Here is a 21,798-nt window from a genome sequence, read left to right as displayed (position 1 = left end):
TGAAGTCCGGGGCCAAGACTGTGTGACACGAATCACAGCTGAAAGCGGACTTTCTGGAGAGTCACCCAGCCGGACACCTGTTTGTAGGAGGACTTGAGCTGTCGAGCTGTCCTGTTAGCGGTAGGCTAATATCACACAAGGGCAACCAGAGCCAACCGTTAAGTGTTATGCAGCTGAGACAGTAGCCGTTTCTCAATAGAAAGCACGCCAAGTCCGGACTCGCAGTGAGAGGACGAGAAACGCACCTGTTGAACCCAGTTGTCTCACTCATGTGTTGCCGTTAGTTAAGATGTCGAATCAGCACCAGCCGGTTTTCCCGATCCAACAACAGCCCAATCTGAACTCTGCCTCTTTCCCACAATTTTTCGTGAAGCCTTTTAACAGTGCTCTTCAAATGAGAAGGAATGTAATAACAGACGATTACCGTGTATCGAGTCAGGTGCTCGGGATGGGGATCAATGGCAGAGTGCTGGAAATATTCCACAAAGAGAATGGAGAAAAGTATGCACTAAAGGTAAACATTGTTATCTTAATCTTACTGTGCAATAATATAAACTGATATCAGAATGACAAATGGGTCATTTCATGACTCATAATTCAGACGTTTTCCCAGTTCATGTCAGGGATTTTCTTGAAAAAATAATGTGAAAATGTCTATTAAATTCATGGGATCTTGCATAATCCTATAGCTCTACTCCAAATACTCATAAGTTATGAATTTTGATGTTTGGCCCCTAAATTTAATGAATTTTGCGATTCTTTGTATGTGTATTTTAGGCCTCATGTCACTTACTTTTCACTGCATTGGGTAAAATTTTATACTGAACATAGAAGAAGCCCTAAGGATCTCTCTCAACATGTAGCCATGTAGCCTAGATAGTTGTTGCTGAATGTTTTGCAGTAATCTAATTAATAAAAATATATATTCTTTAACCTAGGATTTTTTAATTTTAATTTTCAAAAGTTAATATCTCCACTATTTTTCACTTTCTTGCAACCAAATATAGATTCTGTACATGATTGATAATGTTCTGTCACATCTAGAAGTTATTTTGTCCTGCATTAAAAAGCACTGAATGCCACTGATTCCTGCTAAATAGCCTATAGCTTTGGAGCTAAAAACACACTTTTTAAGATATTTTGAAAGATATTTTGACTGCATATTTTCCCAAGCAGGATTGTTTTAATTTCCTTGAAACTTTTTTTTTTTATGGGAAAGAAAGAAAGAAAGTTAATATTCAATGCAGGTATATATAAATTATATGGCCCTATGGATTTAATAATAGTTTTCACATGAAGAAATCCCATGACATGTCCGGTGAGTTAGTATGGAATGACCCGGCTGTATTGAGACAGGACCCCTGACGCTTTCTTTGCCAGAAATAAACATTTATTTTTTTATTGTGTGTATTAAACAGCAAAGTGGATTAGCCTAGAGACAGCAGCACATGTTGACTGTAGCATTGAAGCACCCACCCTCTTCTAATTACAGTGAAAGATATTTGATATTGGTTCATGATATGGATCAAGTCATGTGCTTGAGTTCATTCAGAGGGATGTTTTTGTATTTGGCTGTCAGGAACTTGAGTCTGTTATATATCACCTCTCACAACTGCAGTAACCTTTGCACAATCTTGCACATTATACAGACAATAACAGGAGACACACTCCGTGCATGTTGTTTGATTTTGACCTACTGAGCCACACCCCTTACAGCCAAAAATTACTACAGGTCTATGTAATATGAATTGAAAGAGGTTCATGTTGTTGTCTTCAGAGAGTGAACATTGTGCACTTGGAGCCCCTAACACTACCAGGAGCTTTTTCAGGTCTCTAGTCAAGCTCTTTTTCATTTTCAAGGTCATTAAAAAGTCAAATATAGTAATTTGGAATACACAGAACTGAGCCCAATCTGCATGTAGATTTGTTTTTGGGTTAACAAACAGCATTGTGCATTAATTCCATGCACATGCACCCAGCATTTCCTTTATCTACATGTCATTGTTTAGAGAATGATTTTCCCAGAAGACTTGGAAACTCCGTTTATGTGATTTGTGTGCAGTAAACAGGGTTAAAGTCTGACTGTTTCCGACAACTTTGTAGTAACAATCTTTGTGCATTGAGCTTGTCTGCTTTTTGTCACAGTCTTAGAACCAAACAAACAAAGTGCAGACAAGGCTGAACTCAGAAGTATCAAGCCAAGTTGAAAGTTAACAGATGCTTGTCCGTTATCTTTGATTTTAGAAAATCTGATCGTCATAGACTGCTTCCTTTTTCCCACTCCTCAGGACAGTGACTTTCAGCTAATAGCAGGAGATAACCCTGATGCATTCCTCTGGGATCAATTAGTCATTCCTGAGGCATGTGTGATGTTTATCCAACTAAACAGAAACTGTTCTCTTTGGTTCTGGAGTGACAGGCAGTATTTAGAGTTAGAGATGAGAGCTACCAGAGTTCAAGAGGTAGGGTCACTGTTGGTGCTCAGTGTGATTTGCAGATTTTTTTTCTGGTAGAAACCTGTGATTTTCTGGCATTTAGGCCTTCATGCACAACAAATGGCTCTTTTCAGGGTCTAATCTCTGTCCTGGAGTTTGTAAATTATATATTGTGCAGTTGCTCTGGCCTGACATGTTCAGGTGTCTGTTTTGAAAGAGGAGTGTTGAATTTTCCTATCCAAATGCTGCCAGCCAGAAAGAGAGAGGGGAACATGCCTGAGTCTAAAAGTAGCTTCATGCGAGAGGCCTGAGATGACTGAGAGATTATGATGTTTGCTGGGGTACAGGCAGATAGCACACTCTCAGCTTTTATTAGGCTGTGAAGGTGTTTTAAGGCGAGTAAACATGGTGAAGAAACTAGCAAATGACCAGTCTTTTTATCCAACAGTTGTTTGTCTAAGACAAGCGCAGTGATTATTGAGTTGTCTCTCTTTCGGGCCATTTTGGAGAGCCACGTATTTGTGTAGACTTCAGATGCTAATCTTTTTTCTATGAAAAACAAGTGTCTCCCACCCACTTTTCTGTGTTTGTGTGCCGTCTAGTTTGTATTTGTCAGATCCACCCACTTCAGCACCAGTGTATGGTATTTTTATTGAAAAGAAAAACACTTAATTAGTGTGAAAGTTAGGTCCAGTGCAGCTTTACACGAACTTTATTTGCCAGATTTACAGGCTGAGTTTGACTTAAAGTGGACAGACATGAGTGTGGTGAACTATGGGCCTACGGTGTCTACAGCATAAATATAAAGTTAAACATCCAGTTATAGTTTGTGACTCTTTGATTCAAGTTTGCCTTCCTACTCTGTTTCGACATGTCAAGATTCATCAGTGAACCATACATCATCTTCTTTTGCACCCTATTAAAATAGTCATTGTGGTATGATCCTGTGAGGGAACATTCTGTTACGATTTGTAGTGTGTGAGGCGGACTAATATAAATAGCAAAGTCCTGGAAGTTTCTGAATGTACCACAGTACATCTCAATGAGGTCCCCCTGAAAGACTCTGATAAAGAAGATTGTAAAATTGACATCCTTGAGATTGCTAAAAATTGATGTAGTGGAAATATCACAGAGCAATGCAACTGAAATGCAACATGCATTTATTTATTTTTTGTGTCATATAGTAGTATTAACAGCATTCAAATTATTCAGCTGCCAAAATTGCAGTATTGTCCAGATAGAGTCATCCAGCAATTACAAATATTTCAAAATAAATGAATGAGCTTAAAAAAAAAAGAGTAGGTTATTGAATAAAAAGGTTAAATATACAGTTAAATATACAGTATACCTTTTAAAATGTAGGGAAATTTGTTTAGCCCCCAAATAGGATAGATACTCTCTTATTTGCCCAGGCATGTGCAGCCTCTAACCCACAACAGGCAAGTTTAAAGGAAAACAGGTTATACTTATAGACTTATAGACTTAACCACTCTGGTGCCAATAATTGCCATGGAGCTAATTTGCAACTAGGGCTGCAACTAATGATTATCAATTATAATTAATAATATAGTACAGTAGTAGTAAAAGTATAAGTCATTTTTGGATTCTTTTTTTAATTAATTGTATATGATATATAAAATGTCAGAAAATAGTGAAAGATGCCTTTTATAATTTCCTAAAGCCCAAGGTGATGTCTTCAGATATCTTATTTTGTCAGACAAACAACACAACGCTTAAAGATATTCAGTTTACTATCATATGTCACCAAGGACACTATCAGATCTTCACATTTGACAAACTAGAGGCAGCAAATGTTTGGCAATTTTCCTTAAAAAAAAAAAAGAATAAAACAAGTATTCAATTATCAAAATAATTCATTTCAGTTAAGATCAATCACCTAATCCATTAATTGATGCAGCAACTCCCATTTGCAACTGGGGCAAAGGGTTCTTGCTGTGAAATTTATTGTTACTTGTGAAAAGCCTGAGTTCCTCAATTGCTTTCAAAACAAAAATCTGAGGAATGGGATTATCATATAGTCCGGATTCTGACTCATTATCTTGTTCTTTTTTTATCTGCTCAAAATGGCAGTTAATTTTGAGAAAACTGAAATCTCGTCATGCTTTCTGAATTATTAATTTCTGAGCTGTTGCTGTTTTTTTCCACCATGTTCCAGATGCTGCAGGATTGTCCAGAGGCCAGACGAGAGGTGGAGCTCCACTGGAGGGTGTCACCTTGCTCCCACATTGTGCCCATCATAGATGTTTATGAGAATGTCTACCAGGGCAAGAAGTGCCTCCTCATTGTAATGGAGTGGTGTGTTAGCTAATAATGTTTGTGTGATAGCATATGTTGACAAAAGTAGATTTCCGTCTCTGGACATTGTCCATCTTTTGAATGGCTCGTGGGAGTTGTGGCTTGTATTAGTTGCTCTGTGTGATGATGGAGCCAGCTTCTTTTTTTAATGCGCACCAACTGAGGTGAGTAGTTTCCACAACACTTTAGGGCAGAAAGTAATAAAAAGCAGGCAGAGGCTGCTTTGTCTAGAATATAATAAGGCAGGCGTCTACCTTATGACTTCAGCCACCACATATGAAAGAATAGCAAAATGTACTTGAAGCTGGATATGATATGATCAATATGATGTCATGATTGAATAATCCCTTGTAAATGATAAAAGTGAGTGGACTGAATTTTTAGTCAAATGGATGCAAGTGTGGAAATCTGCCAGCTACAGTAGATTTAGGTTAATAGTGTTGTACTTAAAGATCTAATTTGCAGATTATTGTGTTATAGAAAATAATCATAAAAATGACATTTTTCAAGCAAAAATGACGCTCGGATCGAAACATTCACTATTTCAAGCATCTTGTTTTCTTCATCTTATGTGATATTAAACTAAATATCTTTGGGTTTTTACGAGGGTTCAGACAAGAAACAATGCGAATCAGAACAATCGATTATAGAAATAAATGTTAGTTGCAGACCTAAGATGATGATACATGATAATATTGTATCTGAAGTCTGATACCAACCCCAGAAATTAACATGGAAGTGATTTTACACTCATTGTTATAAGTAGCCCTTACACAGCCTTGTGCTCCTGCTGCCATGTGTTATCACCTTTGCACTTGGGTGAAGCAGAGGAGACATTGCATGTCAAAGATTGAACAATTAAATTACTGTACCCTTATACCTGTACACACTCAAAATACTTGTTTTTTTTCATTTTCAGTATGGATGGGGGTGAATTATTCAGTCATATCCAAGACAGAGGGAATCATGCATTTACAGAAAGAGGTAGGAGGAAGAGATTATCATTTCTAAAGCAAAATCAAATCAACAAACGTGCTGCTGAATGTACTGTATGGTTTCATCTGTGTTTTTCTGTATTAACTCTTGTCCATGTTATTTCTCTCTCCTCTGCTTCCTTGTTATTCAGAAGCCTCAGATATCATGAAAAGTATAGGAGAAGCCATACTTTTCTTGCATTCCAACAATATTGCTCACAGAGACATCAAGGTAATACCTCACTGTCATTGTATTTGTATCTTAGACATAACCTGCAATGGAAAACAAAAATTGAGGACTATTTTTGTGGATGAAAATGAAATATCTCTAGGGATTTCCTTGAAAAAACTTGTGAAAACTTCTATTGAATTCATGGGACTTTGCAAAATCCATTAGCTCTACTTCAAATACTTATTACTTTTTGAAGTTTGGCCTTCAGAGCTTATTTTTTTTATTTTTTATTTTTTGGTGATTCTTTGTATGTGTTTTCAAAGCCTCACCAATTGCTGATTTTTCACTGGATTGGGTTGAAATTTGTACTGACTATCCAAGAAATGTGAAGAATCGTTTGTATTCATGTAGATAGTGTTGTTGCTGAATGTTTTACAGTAATTCAATTAATACAAATAATGATATTAAAAAAAAGTAATTTATTACTGGAGTGAAAAATATAAAATTAATAATCGCCTAAGTCTTCACAAATTTTGATTCTGTGCAGTATTAATACAGTTCTATCACATCAGTTGACCAGCATGATAGTGCTAAAGTAAACATCTGGACTTGCTTTTGACGTAAAGAAATGCAGATTTTCACTTTCAGTAAATCATTGAGCCTGGCTTCAGGCTCATTCAGATTTTTCTGTGAGGTACATCGACTGCAAAACATTGAGCAATTTCATGCGTAACATCCATTCATTTTGTGCCGCTTATCTGAGGTTGGGTCGCAGCAGGTCAAGCAAAGTTTTCCAGACATACCTCTCCCCAGCAATGTTTTCCAGCTCCTCCTGGGGGATCCCGAGGTGTTTCTATGCCGAATGAGATATACAATCTCTCCAGCGTGTTTTGGATGTGCCAGTTGGGCTGCTCAGCCTCCCAGGGAAAGCCTATGCCAGGCTTCTGGAAAGGAGCCTCCAACCGATTGTCGAACCTTGGATTCAGGAGGGGTGATGCAGATACCTCCCTGGCCGTGCATCAGTGGACCAACCCTCTACCGTGGCAAGGCTACTCGAGGGGTCATGTGAGTTATCCTATCCAGTCTACATGTGCTTTGTGGACTTGGAGAAGGCCTATGACCGGATCCCTTGAGGGATCTTGTGGGAGGTACTGTGGAAGTATGCGGTTCCGGGGCTGTTGCTACAAGCTATCAGTCCCTGTACAACCAAAGTGAGAGTTGTCTGTGTTCTTGACAGGAAGTCAGACATGTTCCTCGTTTGTGATTTTCATGGACTGGATTTCAAGGTGCAGCCTGGGGAAGGACTGTGTCTGGTTTTGGTGCCTCAGAATTTCCTCTCTACTATTTGCAGATGATGTGGTTCTCTTGGCTTCATCAGACCATGACCTCCAGCATGCACTGGGGTGTTTTGCAATCGAGTGTGAAGCAGCTGGGATGGGGGCAGCACCTCCAAGTCTGATGCAATTGGCGCCTTCCATTGGAGGTCTTCATATGTAACAGCTTGCTGTAATTCAAAACATTAAGTTCCCCATAGCTGGCTTTGTTTCTTTGGTTAATATCACTGGACTTCAGAGGAGGAAATCCTGCATTCATGCAGCACTTTTGCAGCACGTAGTGTTGACCTAGCTTGCATTTCATCTCTGCTAGCTGCAGATGTTGGTGTGTATTCAATCATCTGTATCTTCATCAGTTTCTGTTACAACAGTGAATTATGAGTCCTCTATCATACATGGCGCGCAACACTTCTGTCCAGGCTTGATTGACCTTCCTGTGCGTGCTGTGAGCTCCCCTGCTTTGTCTGTGTTAATGATCCTCAGTGAGTGACCCAGTTTGCTCTTGGGATGGAAGTTGAGGTGCACAACACTGTTTTTGAAGACAGCTGTATGTCACCAAAAAATAGATATATAATACGTGATGGAAACAAACTGTGGCATCATCTGTCAAGTCAGACCATCCACTTCTCAACTTCAACCGATTTTTTGTCTGTTCGCAACTCAGCCAAACTTGAAAGATGAACTTTTCCATTAGTGTAGGCTGTATCGTGACAGTTGGATTCTTCTTCTAGGCTTTTTCCAATAGAGTAGGGCTCCATGATATCACTATCACATCAAACTGCTTTATACTACTGGGTATGTTGCAATCCATTTTGCAAACATCCGCCCAAACTTTTTTCAGGTGGGATTAGCTCTGACTTGCTCTGCTGTTTTTGCATGATACTTGTTGGCAGTGTCAGAAATGTTTGAACTTTGAATAATATCTGTTGATTGAGCAAAGGAACCAAGATTAATATTTTGTCCAGACACATGGAATAAGATGTTCTAGTATGCCACAAACCCAGCCATTACAAGCTATGAAAGGAAAAACAGGCTCAATAGATCACACAGAGACAGAAAACCTTGAAGTCAACATAGTATGAATATGTGGAATAAAACCACAAATGTAACATTACAGGCAGTGAAAAGTACGAAAATTAAGCTATTTTCAAAATGAAGATTAAATGACGGAGTAATATAATCTTTATTTTTATTTCTCAACAATGAACTCGAATAAACCTTTTTTAGGTTTAAATATGCTATCATTCTGTTTTTGGTTCGTAATTGTTTTCTTTTCTTGTGGTTGATCAACAGTTATCTGAATTCTATTGTTCAAAATCTTTCTCTCTTCTTTAAGCCAGAAAACCTGCTGTACACCTCCAAAAGACCAGATGCCCTCCTTAAGCTGACTGATTTTGGGTTTGCCAAAGAAATCACCACATTAAACTCATTGGCAACGCCATGCTTTACCCCCTACTATGTCGGTAAGACCAACTGCCGTCTTTAGTTTTATGTTTGCCATACAGAGATGCTGCTGGATGTAATTTCATATTTACTGCAAAGATATGAGAATGGCATTGATCTCTACTCACCTAACTCTCAGTAGGAAAGTGAATAAATGTGTTTCCCCGACTGGTCTCAGCTGCCCCAATATTTACTGTAACATTTTTCCTCGATTCATCCCTCCTACATAAGCTTTGTGGTGTTTGGCAGTCACAGCTGTGAACATGCGTTTTTGTTTTGATGAGGATCAAATTGAATTTCGTGAGTTCGTGATTAGGAGGAATTTTGGACCACTATAGAACTGCTTCAGCTCAGCCATATTCTTAGGATGTGTGATGTGAGCGGCTCTCTTCTCTACTGGATTAAGGCCTGCATGTTGTCTGGGCCACTGCAACAGGTGGATTTTCTTTGTTTGAAGTCATTCTGTGGTAGATTTACTGTGTTGTTCAGGGTCAATGTCCTGCTGCATCAGCCAACTTCTACTGAGCTTCCACAGATGGACAGCCACCCTGAGATTATCCTGTGAGATACCTTGATAAACGCTTGATAAATTCATTTCCCCTTGATCATGTCAAGCTGTCTCGGCCCAAAGTCAGCAAAGCCCCAAATCTTGATGTACTTCACTTTTGGGATGATTTTTGCATGTTGGTATGCAGTTCCCCTTTGACATCATACATAGCGCTGCATTTTCTTCCCAAACAATTCAAACTTTGAGTGTGTCACGCTGCTTTTTGGCAATCTTCAGGGGCACAGCAATCTTTTTTTTAAAGAACAGAGGCTTCCTCTGTGGTGTCCTGCCATGGATAACATGCTCCATGCAACCATGCACCATGTTTTTTGTGTGGTCGACTCATGAACAGAGATATTAACCAGCTCCAGTGTTTCCTTTAAGCCTTTAGCAGTTACTCTGATGTTCTTTGTCACGTTACTGATCATTCTGCGTTGTGCTTTTGGAGTCATCTTAGCTGGGGGCCCACTTCAAGGGAGAATAGTCACAGAACCAAATCGTCTCCATTTATAGACAGTTCATCTGATTGTGGACTGATGAATATCTAAACCCTTTCAGCTTTATGCAAATCAACAATTCTTGATCATAAGTCTTCTGAGACCTCTTGTTTTGGGAGGAATAGTTCACATCAGCATGTTTCTTGTGAATAGCAAACTCAAAATGTTTAAGTATTTCTTTTACACATCAAAGTTGCTCTAACCCACACCTCCAATCTGGTTCCATTGATTGGACCCCAGGTTTTATTAATCCTGACTCCAGTTAGTTTTTGTAAATGCCATTAGCTGAGGGGTTCACACACTTTTTCCAGCCTAGATTGTGAATGATGTTTTCAATATGGACAAGAACAATACAATGTGTGTTATTAGTTAGAATAGATTGCGTTTGTTTGTAATTGTCACTTCTTCTTGTAACTAAAATCTGACTGTGTTTTAGGATAAATTTATACATAAATGGAGGTAATTCCATTTACTAACTAACTTACTTACTTTTTCTTGCCACTGTACTTTAAAAATTGTCTTCTGGTGAGTGCAAAGCATTACCTAGTTGTCTGGGGACTGCACAGAACATACTATTTTGTGTAATTATGAGACTGTTGAGGTAATTATGTATGTAATTGTGCAATGTGTAATTATGTAATTGCAATATACAAGTGACTGGCATTTTCTTGACAGTGTCAAGTTTTTGATAACCAGATTTTTAATCGTCACGTTTTTGCCACGTGTTTTTCAAACTTAACTTGACCCAGTTGTTTAGTTCAGTGCTTTCCCTGAGGGAACGTAAAATAAAAAAAAAATCTGCAGGCAGTTTTCTTCCTGTGGAAAATGACTAGACAAATGTGGGTTATTAGACTTTACATCCTGTGAACCGGTTGGAAAATCCTACTTATGCTACCTTTAATAACCTGGTTTTTCTTTGTTTTTTTTTGCAGTCATCTGTCTTATAGACTACATAAGACCTTAAAAGTGAAACAGAAGCAATTTCTCCAGTCCAATTTAAATAATTTCTCTTGACACTGTGGCAGCTCCAGAAGTTCTTGGTCCAGAGAAGTATGACAGATCCTGTGACATGTGGTCTCTGGGTGTCATTATGTATATTCTGTAAGTGAATCAGTGTGGTGTGTTTTTGTGTTTTCTGTAATTTTACTATTTTCATGTCTTTCACATTGAAGGTTCCCTAAACAATTGCTGCTTGTCATCAGGCATTTCTTTCTGTCTTACACACAGACTTTGTGGATATCCTCCTTTTTTCTCACATCATGGTCTCGCGATATCCCCAGGGATGAAAAGACGGATACGTAACGGACAGTATGAGTTCCCCAACCCAGAGTGGGCCGATGTGTCTGAGGAAGGTGAGAGGGACGCATGTCAGAAATTCATTTTTGGTCATTTTTCAGGTTTCTATCACTGTCTAACTTTTTCCTAACCTTTTTGAATGGTTGTCTTTAGGAAATGAGCAAAACACAATAAAGCATGATGATAACTCAAAAAGTAAAGAAGCTACAACACTGAAACCTGGTGAAAAGCTTTCCATACTTCACCTTCTCAATAATGGTAGAGATAGCATCACCATGTGGTGAGAAATCAGCTTCCAAATATCGAAAAAAATGTTTGGCTGATATCTTGGAAGAAATCTGGTGTCCTTGGATTCGGTGGATGATGCTGAAGAGACTGATACAGGCCATGCTCATCCGTGGCATCAAAATGCCTTTATGAATTTTTTGCTAGACAGATTTTGTCTCCTTCTCTCGTATCTTTTATCCAAACTTCACCAAGCTGGAAACATATCATGTTTGGATGGCCCAGAACATTGCCCATACATTAGATTTCATTTTTTCCATGATTAGCTTTTTCCATGATAAACCTTTGCGGGTGTGGTCAAACCCAATCAACCTGCTGTAACTTTTGAATGCTTCATCCAATTGCAACCAATTTACGCTCAAGTGTACAGACTGAGACCATGAATAAGAATGACGAGTTTCATGTCATTTCGCCGCCAGGGGCCGCTATGTTAACAGTAAAACAAACATTGCTTACTACAAATAGCTACTCTGAGATCCTGATGGCTAGAAAGATGGTTCCACTTTTAAAATGTCAAGCATGACTTGGCCATATGAGTTTTTTAAACAGTTTGTTGAAATCTATAATAAATTAGTTGAATTGTGAATTGAAAATTGTAAAGGTTACAGAAATGAAACTTGTCAGACAACTGGCATATGAAGGAATTCTTCACATCGTAGACAATCGTTGCGATGGCACCACCAAGTGGACAGTTATTGATGTTTTTTGTTACAAATACTTTTATACCTATATTATTTCACATATGTTCATGTCCCTTGCTTTGACCATGATAATGTCCTTTTTGACACATCACTCACCAGCAGAGATGGCAGCAGATTGAGCAATCACATGCATTTTCCTTTTATATAACATTCATTTAAATGTTTTCATAGGAATTGTCAACCAGACTGATTACATTTGGAAACAACAACAGCCCGTGTATTTACAGCCACTGGATGATTTTCAAGGATGTTGCTCATGATAATGGGAGACGCATGAACCATGAACGATGATGATGATGATGATGTTGATGATGATGATGATGATGATGATGATGATTTCCTGTTGCAGCCAAACAACTGATCCGCCACTTACTGAAAACCGAGCCCACCCAGAGGATGAGCGTCACAGAGTTCATTAACCATCCATGGATTAATGTAAGACTCCCTGTCGGCTTGAAACTGTTGAATTAGAGCAACTGCTGGTTTAGAACAATGTTCGTGAGATTTGGTAAACACCATATTCTCTTAACACCGCAGCGGTCCGTGGAGGTGCCACAAACGCCTCTTCACACCAGCCATGTGCTGCATGAGGAACAAGACGTCTGGGAGAAAGTTAAAGTAAGTGTTGGTGATGTTCATGCGTGTAACTTTTTTGCAACTTCTTTAAAAGGTAGGAGAAGCTTTGATGTCGGACGAACAGTTTTGCAGCTCTTATAGTGTTTTATGCAGGAAAACAGCTGTCGCCAAAAGAAAAAAAAAGACGCTGCTCTTGATTTGTTTTTATCTGTTGAAAAATTGTGAGTGGGTTGAGTAAAAGGGGGTTGAATTTGACATTATGCAACAGTTTGTTTTCGATTTGGATATTTCATGCCTGAATCTGTCACAAAATAATGAAATCCATATATAGATATATAATATTTACTTAAAACTGGATGTGCACATTGAGTGTAGTCCAGCTTTGGTCTTTTTGATAAAAGTGATGTTTTTGTTGTTGCTGTTGTTGTTGTTGTTGTCATTAGGAGGAAATGACAAATGCCCTGCAAACGATGAGAGTGGATTATGATCAAATTAAAATCAAAACTATTGAAGACTCAACTAATCCTCTCCTCTTGAAGAGAAGAAAGAAAACTAAAAACTCAGCCACACAACCTCCAGGCTAGCGATATAAAGACTTTTATAAGACTTTTAAAAGGTATTTTGTTTCACACAGACACACCAGCACACATGCATAACATTTTTGAGAAAAAAAGCTTTCAAGAGGAACTTTAGGAAAACAGGAAATGCTTTCAATGCTTTTGTGATATTTTGTAGCTGTTTTTATTTCCATCTGTTAACCTCACATGATTTTATTCTCAAAATTTGAAAAAAGGAAATGCATCTTGGCATTTTGTAAATGTGAATTAAGGACTCTTTCAATGCATGCATGCTGTATGTACACTGAGGCTTATTCCTACGTCCTATGACTAGTATATATGTGCTGCTTATTACGGCAGTTCTTAATATTTCGATATACATGCTTAATATGACATTTGAGTAAGCTTTGTTGGCAACTCATAGATTATTTCTGGGCTGTCTTTTGGACTGCTAGTCTGTTCTGAGTGCTGAAAACCATTTAAACTGAATTTTTGCCTTGAAGGTGTCAGGGGTGAGAAAGTTTGCCAGTGTCATTTATATTTGTCTATGAAATGACTCATCACCAGAAACCGCAACTTTTGTTTTGTAAGCTAAAGTAATGTCAGAAGCGTTTCTCCTTGCCAGAAAAAAAGGACTTTTGCTTTTGTGCATTGTGTATTGTGGCAGTGCAGTATCTAAAACTTACTTACCATCTGTACCAATAATCACGTTTGCTATGCCTACGAGACAGTTGACATAATTGGCTTCTTCGTGCTTGTGTAGCATTCATTTTCCCCAAAGCAGTAATATAAAAGTAGTGCATGAAGGCTGTTATGTGAACGCCATGGAAAGAAAAGCGGATGGCTGTAAACCTTTAGATCAAGGGACTAGTGACGAGAAGTGCAGTGGAAAATGTTGCGCAGCACTGTTGTCCTGTCTGTCTCTGTCTCTGGATTAAATGTCTTGATATTCTCTGTGGTTTCGCGTGTTGTTTGATCAGTTAGCCATTCATCATTAGCATCTAAAGTCAAACAAATGACCAGCCACTCAGATTTTTTTAATAAATAAAGGACATTATTGAATGAATGGGTGAATGGAAAAGTCACTACAGTTGTTCTAGATGTTTGACTTTGATAACCCCCTAAAAGTTGTAGAGTTTGCCATTAGCTCCACTGCCTTCTGTTCACAAAGGTCTCCTTTCCCCTATTACTAATGCATATGTTTTTGAGCATACAGACTGTGGTGAGGTTTCAGTAAAACAGCTGACTGCACATTGTGTAGTGATGTAGTTGTGGCTATGTAAGAATAATATTTCTCATAAAGTCCATGACATTTTTCAACTGGACTACAACTACATGTGGAGGGCCAAGTAGTTCATCCTCAACTAAGTTACACATTAAAGAAGAAAATCATCTGAAAAGTGTTGAAGTGATGGTGGGAAGCTCAAAGTGAGTGAGAGTGACCTGGCCGTCTGCAACCTTTTTAATGCGGGAAACATTTGCTCAAGGCGAAACGTCTTTAAGAAAATGTTAGCGTGCTCAGCTTAGTGCCATAGCATTCAAGAGATAATAACCGATTTATTTAGAGGTATTTTGTAAACTTTCATAAACTGAAGTGACAAGTGTTGACCTATTGGTGGTCCTGGCAATCCATCCAACTGTTAAGGAATATCTACAGCAGAACCGTAATGTGGCCAAAAATGCCCTCAGTCTAAAAAACTAGCATGCTAAAATGTGTGGTTTAAGTTAGTTAATGGATTAAATAAATCAAACATAGTATAGTTAACAAGTATATTCCTTTAGATTGGATACATGCACATACTCAAAAACCACCACTCTCTCATCTGTTTTTTAAGGATTCTCATGCAGAAAATACACAAATCTGTTTCAAATTAACATACTGTTTTCATTACAGTCTCTCCCATCTCTAGTTTCTTGTTAAAGATACTCAAGACAAGAGAATAGTTTAGCTTTACCTTATGGTACAGCTCACGACAGCGGAACAGCTCCAGGCTGAACGTTTATTGTGTGCTATGGTATAACTGGAACTATATAGGCTCCTCAAGCTGTACTTGGATCCTTGAATAAATGACGCCCACATTTGATTTGAATGATTTAAACATGATGTTCTAATTACGAGATAATATTTTCAGCTTTTGCATCCTGTTTTAATTCAGATTTTCTTTTAGAGACACACACACAGAAAACAACGCTGTCTTGCCTGACTAAATGGATTAACGGGGGATTTGGACATTATTTGATCATAACGCGATGATAAATCCAATATCAAAATTGTTTTTATTGAAACTTTAATTTCCCCCACTAATTACCAATCCTTTGGATAAATTGGTCTGGAAGGATTTCCATTTATAATTAATGTTGACAGCACAGTTATAACACAATGCACAATGATAGGCATTATTTCTTTAAATATAGAATAACATCACTTGGGAAAAAAATTTATATTTACTGTTACATATTTGGCCTTACTTTTATGTGCTATGACTAAAAACCTGCCAAGTCCTTTTGCAAAGAAGTTCCATCTGTGTTTCCTCAGGTTCCCTCTCCCCTCAAAGGGGATGTAATTGTTTCATGATTAAGCTCTATTACTCACTGTACGACTTCTATTTTCAAATCAGCATGTTGTTTTGCGTTTTCTAAAAGAGGGGAAGCAGGCTGGGGAAAACAAACGTAATTCCTGAAACTCTGCCTCCAATTCCTGTTCTAGTGAAAGAACATGAATGGTGAGGCCCTTTCTGAAGACAATCTGCAGGATGTTAATGGCTCTTCTCTGGCTGCAGGCGCCAGCACAAACATATGTTAACTTTCTCCCCAGCTTGAACACTGTAATTGACAAAAGTATAGTGAGTACCTGGAGCAGGCAGGGACAAGAGAAAGCAAAGAAAAAAAAATGTTTAAGGAGAATGATGGTGAACAAATAACAGGGTTTGTCAGGCTTTTTACATGTTGAAACATACATATGTATATAATAGATGAAAGCATGCTGCGACTTAAAGGTTACATTTTATACTATAACTAAGCTGCATTGTTTTATGTAAGAAATAACACTCCATTAATTATAGCGTCTAGTCTGGATCGTTAATTTTTCTATACCATAACCCCCTAACTGCTCCATAGCCTCCACACCACAACAATAAACAGCAAACCAGACATAGAGTGGCCGTGCTAATGATAAGGAATGACACAGTAAGAGAAAACAAGGCTGTTAAAAAGCAGATGTCTGTACCAGTTCACAGATGGGATTGATACTGACATGGCTGGAGGTGATATGGTGTAGTGTAGGTTCAACATGCAAATGGAAAAATGTATGTGCTCCAATGAGACTGGGTGGCTGGGGCTCCAGCTGCGAGGAGAGGGGGGATATTTACTCTATACCAACAACATATTCTGCTCAGTCTGAGAAACACACAAGCAACGTGAGCAAGGAAGGAGGCATCGTCTCTGATCAACCAACTGGTAGGTATACTGTACCTACTTTACTTTTAAAAAAAGAGGAGCAAAGAGAATACATCTCTACATGTCCTGGTGTACTGTAGTGTTGGTTGCAAAATATTTCATATTATTCATATGATTCTGTCTTGGGATTGGGTAATCATGAAATATCCTAAATGTGATGTCATGATAACTCTAAATTACATTTTTTTTTTCCCTGGGTTTTCTATCAGTGATCATGCGGACAGTGGTGCTCCTCCTCATAATGGGAATAGTTGATCTGAGCATCAGCCAGCGTTACAGCCAGTTCCAATGGCTGTCACATCTGCGAGGGCGGCGGTGGCACGCCAGCTGGCAGGCCGAGGAAGTGGACTGCCCCCTGGAGTGCGACTGCCCCTCAACCTTCCCCACAGCCATGTACTGTCACAGCCGCAACCTTCAGCATGTTCCCTACGTCCCCTCACATATAAAGTATGTCTACCTGCAGCGTAACCAGATCACAGGCATCCAGGATGGGGTGTTTGACAACGCTACCAACTTGGTCTGGGTTGTGTTGTTTCACAACCAGCTCAACTCAGACAAGATCGGCAAAAACGTCTTCAGCAAGCTGAAGAACCTGGACCGGCTGCTCCTGGATCACAATGAGCTCACCCGTGTGCCTTCTAACTTGCCCAAGTCTATCACAGACCTGCGACTTGGTCACAACGAGATCTCGAAAATCCTCCCAAACTCGTTTGATGGGATGGCCGACCTCACTACCCTTCAGCTCCAAGCAAATGTCATTGAGGATGTTGGAGGTGTGTTCAAGGGATTGAAGTCTCTGACCATGCTGGATATGAGGAAAAACAAGCTGAGGAAAATCCCTGACAACCTCCCTGAGCAGCTGCAGCAGCTCTACCTGGAGTTTAATAGCATAGAAAGTGTGCCGGTAGGCTTTCTCACCATGTATCCCAAACTGCAGTTTGTCCGTTTGGCTCATAACAAACTGACAGATAGAGGACTTCCATCCAGTGTCTTCAATATCAGCACACTGGTTGAGCTTGACCTGTCCTTTAATAAACTGGAGAAGATCCCTGTTGTCAGTAGGAACCTGGAGAACCTTTATTTACAAGCCAATAAAATCAAAGGTATGGATACATCTGTTACTTTTAGTCTTACAACTTTTTTTTTATTGTGAAGCTAGTCTTAAACTGTATAAATGTTGATTTAAATGTTTTGTTTGAAGTTATTATGGCTTAGTACCCTTAATGCCATTTTGAAGGTTGACTCTGCAGCCATAAATTCCAGTGCTGAGCTAAAGTTATGCTAACTCAGGAGTAGTTTTTATAATTGGGGTGGGTCAGTCAGTGGGACACACTGTACTGCTCACTGAACAATTAACAACACACATAACACACAGATCTTCAATGGCCGAAAGTTTGGTTATAAGTTGAAACTTGTTTTTTTGACCTTCCTCCACTGGACTTCGCGAATTTTAGGCGAAGATTGATTTGATTACCAAAATATGGTTTGTCAGTTGAAGATGTAGTGTTTGGTTTTATAGAACCTATACTAATTTTCCTCTTGTACTATAGGTTGTGGAACTTAAGTGAGCCCAACCTGCCCGCCCTCTAGTGATTTATCGCACCGCAGTTGCCTGTGTAATTTTGAACTACAGTGAAGTTCATACATGCACCAGTTCATCCATATTGTTTCTAGCTGCCTTGTTTTAACAGAATCATTCAGCTGTATTCTGTAGATCAACTTCATTAGACGACACCTAAAGCAGGATTTTCAATTTTTGTGTGTGTGTGTGTATGGTGTCATTGGAGTGCCATAAAAAAGAATACATTGATACATTTGATACATACATTGAAAACAAAAAAAGGGGAGGTTTGAATAAAAGAATAAGTAAATTTAATATGGAAATTTAATGGGAATAAAAATACAAATAACCAAGTAAAAGAAAAATTATTAGAAGCTTTTTAATTTTTTTCACATTTATTTCTTCATTTATTTCCGTATATTTATTCATATATTTTAAAATATATAATTTGTTTATTTCATAGAAGTTACTTTTTTCTGTATACTGTGTTTGGCAGAAGTGGAACAACGGTTATTTTAACTTAAGGCATCCCAGATGTCAGCAGTTTCCCTCAGTGACTTTAAAACAGCCTTCTCCATGCAGATTACCAGAAAATACCTGCTGCTCAGAGGAAGCAAATCATTTTCTTCCCTCCCCGATTCAAAGTTTAACTCAAGCTTCCAAGTCTGCATCGCATCTATTCTCTGTTGTCTGCGGTAAAAAGCTCCCGCCAAAGCAGGATTCATACATGCAGGAATTTCAGTACTGAGCCTTGGCAGGAAGGCCCATCCAATGCCATTGCTTGACAGCTTGGCCCTTCAAGGAATAGCAAAAGTAATAGCAAAAAGCAATAGGAACAATAATATGAATAAGGAAAAAGGGATCAAAATAAATAAATTACATTATATAAAATAAATAAATAAAACATAAATAAATAGAAAAAATAGAGTAATTAATGTGCAAAAATTAAATGAATATATATTCTGTCTTCATATTTTCACATTTATTTATTCTTTTATTTATGAATTTATATATAATTACATTTATGTATTTTATATATTTGTTACTTTTGATGGCACCCCTAGGACTCCATACTATGTCACTCTGTACCCTGACAGGGTAGAAATTTTCCATAAACACTTTCCTCAGTGGAAGCTCATACACAACACAAGAAAAAGCAAACACTGTAAAACAAAGTTTAAAATAGATTTTATGAAAATGAAGACATCAGAGAAAATACTGGCTCAGTGTACTTAAAAAAGGGGAGACATTTTTATTGATGTGATGTTGATGTGTGATGTATGTTATTCTGTGGCTTCCAGAATAGATTGGTAATATAGAAATGTTAGAGCCAAGTCTTGCCTTCTAGCACAGAATATATTTAAAAGTCCCAGGCGGAATATACTGCAGTATTCAGTTTTTGGCTAGACTGCAAATGTGGGGCCAGCCCTATAAACGCAAATGTCCATGACTGGCTGAATGAGTGACTGAGTGAGTCATAAGGTTACACCATTGTAGTTTCCCCATTGGCCATTGCTCTTTCAAAATTAATTAGTTTGAACAAGCAGTGTTACTAACTTAGCACATTTGTGACTGAATTTACCGACTTTTCAGACTCATTTAGTGACATTTTTGCAAAAAAGTACCTAGCAATAAATCTAGCAACTTTTTGGAAAAACCTTATCTACTTTCCAGAGAAGCAAATTATGAGTATTACCCTGCGATTGAGATGCACACCCGTGTCTGTGTCCACTTTGTTCAGTGAGTGGCAGAGAGGCGGAGCAGCAGCTTGTTACCCAATCGGAGTCTGTATGCTGTGTGAGAGACAAAATAAGAAAGATATTCTGCTGCTTCTAACTTTCTCTCTGAGTGATCATTTTACAAGTACATATATCTGAAATCACAGCACAGCTGTTGTCTTTAGCAAATGCGTATTGCAACTTTGCCAGACGACGTCAGAGTTATAAAATCAGGATTATAGCAGGGCAGAGCAGCAGCTTTGAAATGGCTTGGAAGTGACTGCTAGTTAACATGTTGTATTAATGAGCCGTGTTTCAGTCAATATTTCATATTTGTTCTGTTGTCTGAGAACACAAACAGAAAAACATGTAAATGACAACAGCTTTATTGGAAATATTTATTGGCTGTATTAAAATACTGTCTATTTGACCACAGAGACTAGGGGAAAAGCAAACAGATAAAGACTGACACTGAGCAGAATACAAATATGACGAGACGACGTCAGTTGTTTACAGCGGTTCCACAACAGTTTTCAAATTCATCCTCAAACATTGACCATCCACACGGTCCAGCTATAAACTCTTGTATTAAAGTTGGCTTGGTTTGATAACGTGTGACGTGAATGCATCTGTTTGCTGCTTGACTCACAGACTGACAGTGAGACAACATGTAGCCTCCCTTTATATTTTCCTCTTGTGTCTTTCAGAGTTTTCCCTGAGAAGTTTCTGCAGTACAATCGACATGACAAACTTCTCCAAGCTGAGAATGCTTCGCCTCGATGCCAATGAGATCAGTGCCAGAGACATTCCTGCTGAAGCTGCCTACTGTTTGCGCCGTGTTGCCTTTATTGATGTGTAGCCCTTGCTCGTCTCTCTTGCTGATGTGTCTCAACTCAATCCAGGGCGTTTCTCCTTCTGTAACACTCATACCTCATGTCACCTGTCACTATATTTACTTCATGTCAGTCACTGTCCTCTCTATCAAAACATTTTTGAGATAATGTTTTGTTAAACTGTTATAAGAGCTACTATCATTATTATTCCAAATGTTTAAACAGTCCTAGCATTAGTCAACGGGAAATACCACAGTTGTATAATCATGTATCCAGATGATGGCAAATGGATGACAGAGGGATGACAGACATCCGTTCAACAAACTAATTAGATTATCAGTTCCAGTATTCTGGCGAAAATAATTCTCCATAAATACGTTGTAGCTGATGACAACAAGTTCTGCTTGTGTCATGTCTGGCAATGTATAACCTGTATAAAACTGCCAGTCATCAGTGTGAGATTCAGTTTGGCTATTTGCCTCCACCATGCGGCACAGGATGATAAAACAGTAGGTTGAGCAGTGACGATTTTCATTATCTCCCCCAAGGAGGTTATGTTTGTTTATTTGTCATCAGGATTATGCAAAAAATACTGAACTGATTTGGACCAAACTTGGTCGAGGGATGGGGCCTAGGCAAGGGAAGAACCCATTAAATTTTTTTTATCACTGTGCCTTACCATTGCGAAATAGGGTGTTCTTTGACATTTTTGTCAATATTTGGCCTCGGCGGACGCCATTCTAGTTGTTATTATTTGGTAAGGCCATTTTTTAACCTACAACCAGTGCATACTTAATAAACAGTTTACTATTTGTTGTGACATCTTTAGAATAATTTTACTTTAAAAACTGCTCATAAATTTTCCATCAACATGTAACATTTAAAGTTAAGTGATCAAGTGTTTTGCTAACCATATGTCATTACTGTGTTAACTCTTATCTAATGTTTCAGTTGTTTTTTTGGGTTTTTTTTTTGGGAACTCTGTTTCAGTAACTCACTCACTTTTGAAAGATTTGTGCAGGTTGTAATTTCTGAGCCAGTGCACATTGTACTGTATATCTCATAGAAATATGTACTTGACAGAGAGATTGACAGAG

At 38.4% G+C, this 21,798-nt stretch overlaps 2 protein-coding genes across 3 annotated transcripts; both read left to right on the top strand.

The window, feature by feature from the left end:
- Positions 1–99: 99 nt before the first annotated feature.
- LOC111217307 (MAP kinase-activated protein kinase 2-like) lies at positions 100–16,824 on the top strand. Of its 2 annotated transcripts, none has more exons than XM_022739106.1 (10): positions 100–514; positions 4,612–4,751; positions 5,671–5,735; positions 5,878–5,957; positions 8,568–8,694; positions 10,744–10,819; positions 10,946–11,070; positions 12,350–12,435; positions 12,538–12,618; positions 16,799–16,824. In XM_022739106.1, exons 1-10 carry the CDS (start codon positions 290–292, stop codon positions 16,799–16,801), a joined length of 1,008 nt encoding a protein of 335 aa, XP_022594827.1. In that variant the 5' UTR covers positions 100–289; the 3' UTR covers positions 16,802–16,824. The 2 variants fall into 2 exon arrangements, with proteins under 2 accessions (XP_022594827.1, XP_022594826.1); XM_022739105.1 differs by lacking the exon at positions 16,799–16,824 and adding an exon at positions 13,020–13,273.
- Positions 16,804–21,785, top strand: LOC111217309 (fibromodulin-like). The gene is made up of 2 exons (XM_022739110.1): positions 16,804–17,692; positions 20,576–21,785. The coding sequence occupies exons 1-2, from the start codon at positions 16,804–16,806 to the stop codon at positions 20,725–20,727; spliced, it is 1,041 nt and encodes a 346-aa protein (XP_022594831.1). The 3' UTR covers positions 20,728–21,785.
- Positions 21,786–21,798: the final 13 nt, after the last annotated feature.

This window comes from Seriola dumerili, unplaced genomic scaffold, assembly GCF_002260705.1.
Source record: "Seriola dumerili isolate Sdu_G_001 unplaced genomic scaffold, Sdu_1.0 BDQW01000043.1, whole genome shotgun sequence".
Taxonomy (NCBI): Eukaryota; Metazoa; Chordata; class Actinopteri; order Carangiformes; family Carangidae; genus Seriola; species Seriola dumerili.
Note: the sequence above shows the minus strand (reverse complement) of the source record. Positions and strands in the feature narration are given on the sequence as shown.

Coding starts and splice junctions, on each gene's coding strand:
- LOC111217307 (XM_022739105.1), top strand. CDS start 290: ATGTCGAATCAGCACCAGCCGGTTTTCCCGATCCAACAACAGCCCAAT. Junction 515..4,611: donor GAGAAAAGTATGCACTAAAG/GTAAACATTGTT, acceptor ACCATGTTCCAG/ATGCTGCAGGATTGTCCAGA. Junction 5,736..5,877: donor TCATGCATTTACAGAAAGAG/GTAGGAGGAAGA, acceptor CTTGTTATTCAG/AAGCCTCAGATATCATGAAA.
- LOC111217309 (XM_022739110.1), top strand. CDS start 16,804: ATGCGGACAGTGGTGCTCCTCCTCATAATGGGAATAGTTGATCTGAGC. Junction 17,693..20,575: donor ACAAGCCAATAAAATCAAAG/GTATGGATACAT, acceptor TGTGTCTTTCAG/AGTTTTCCCTGAGAAGTTTC.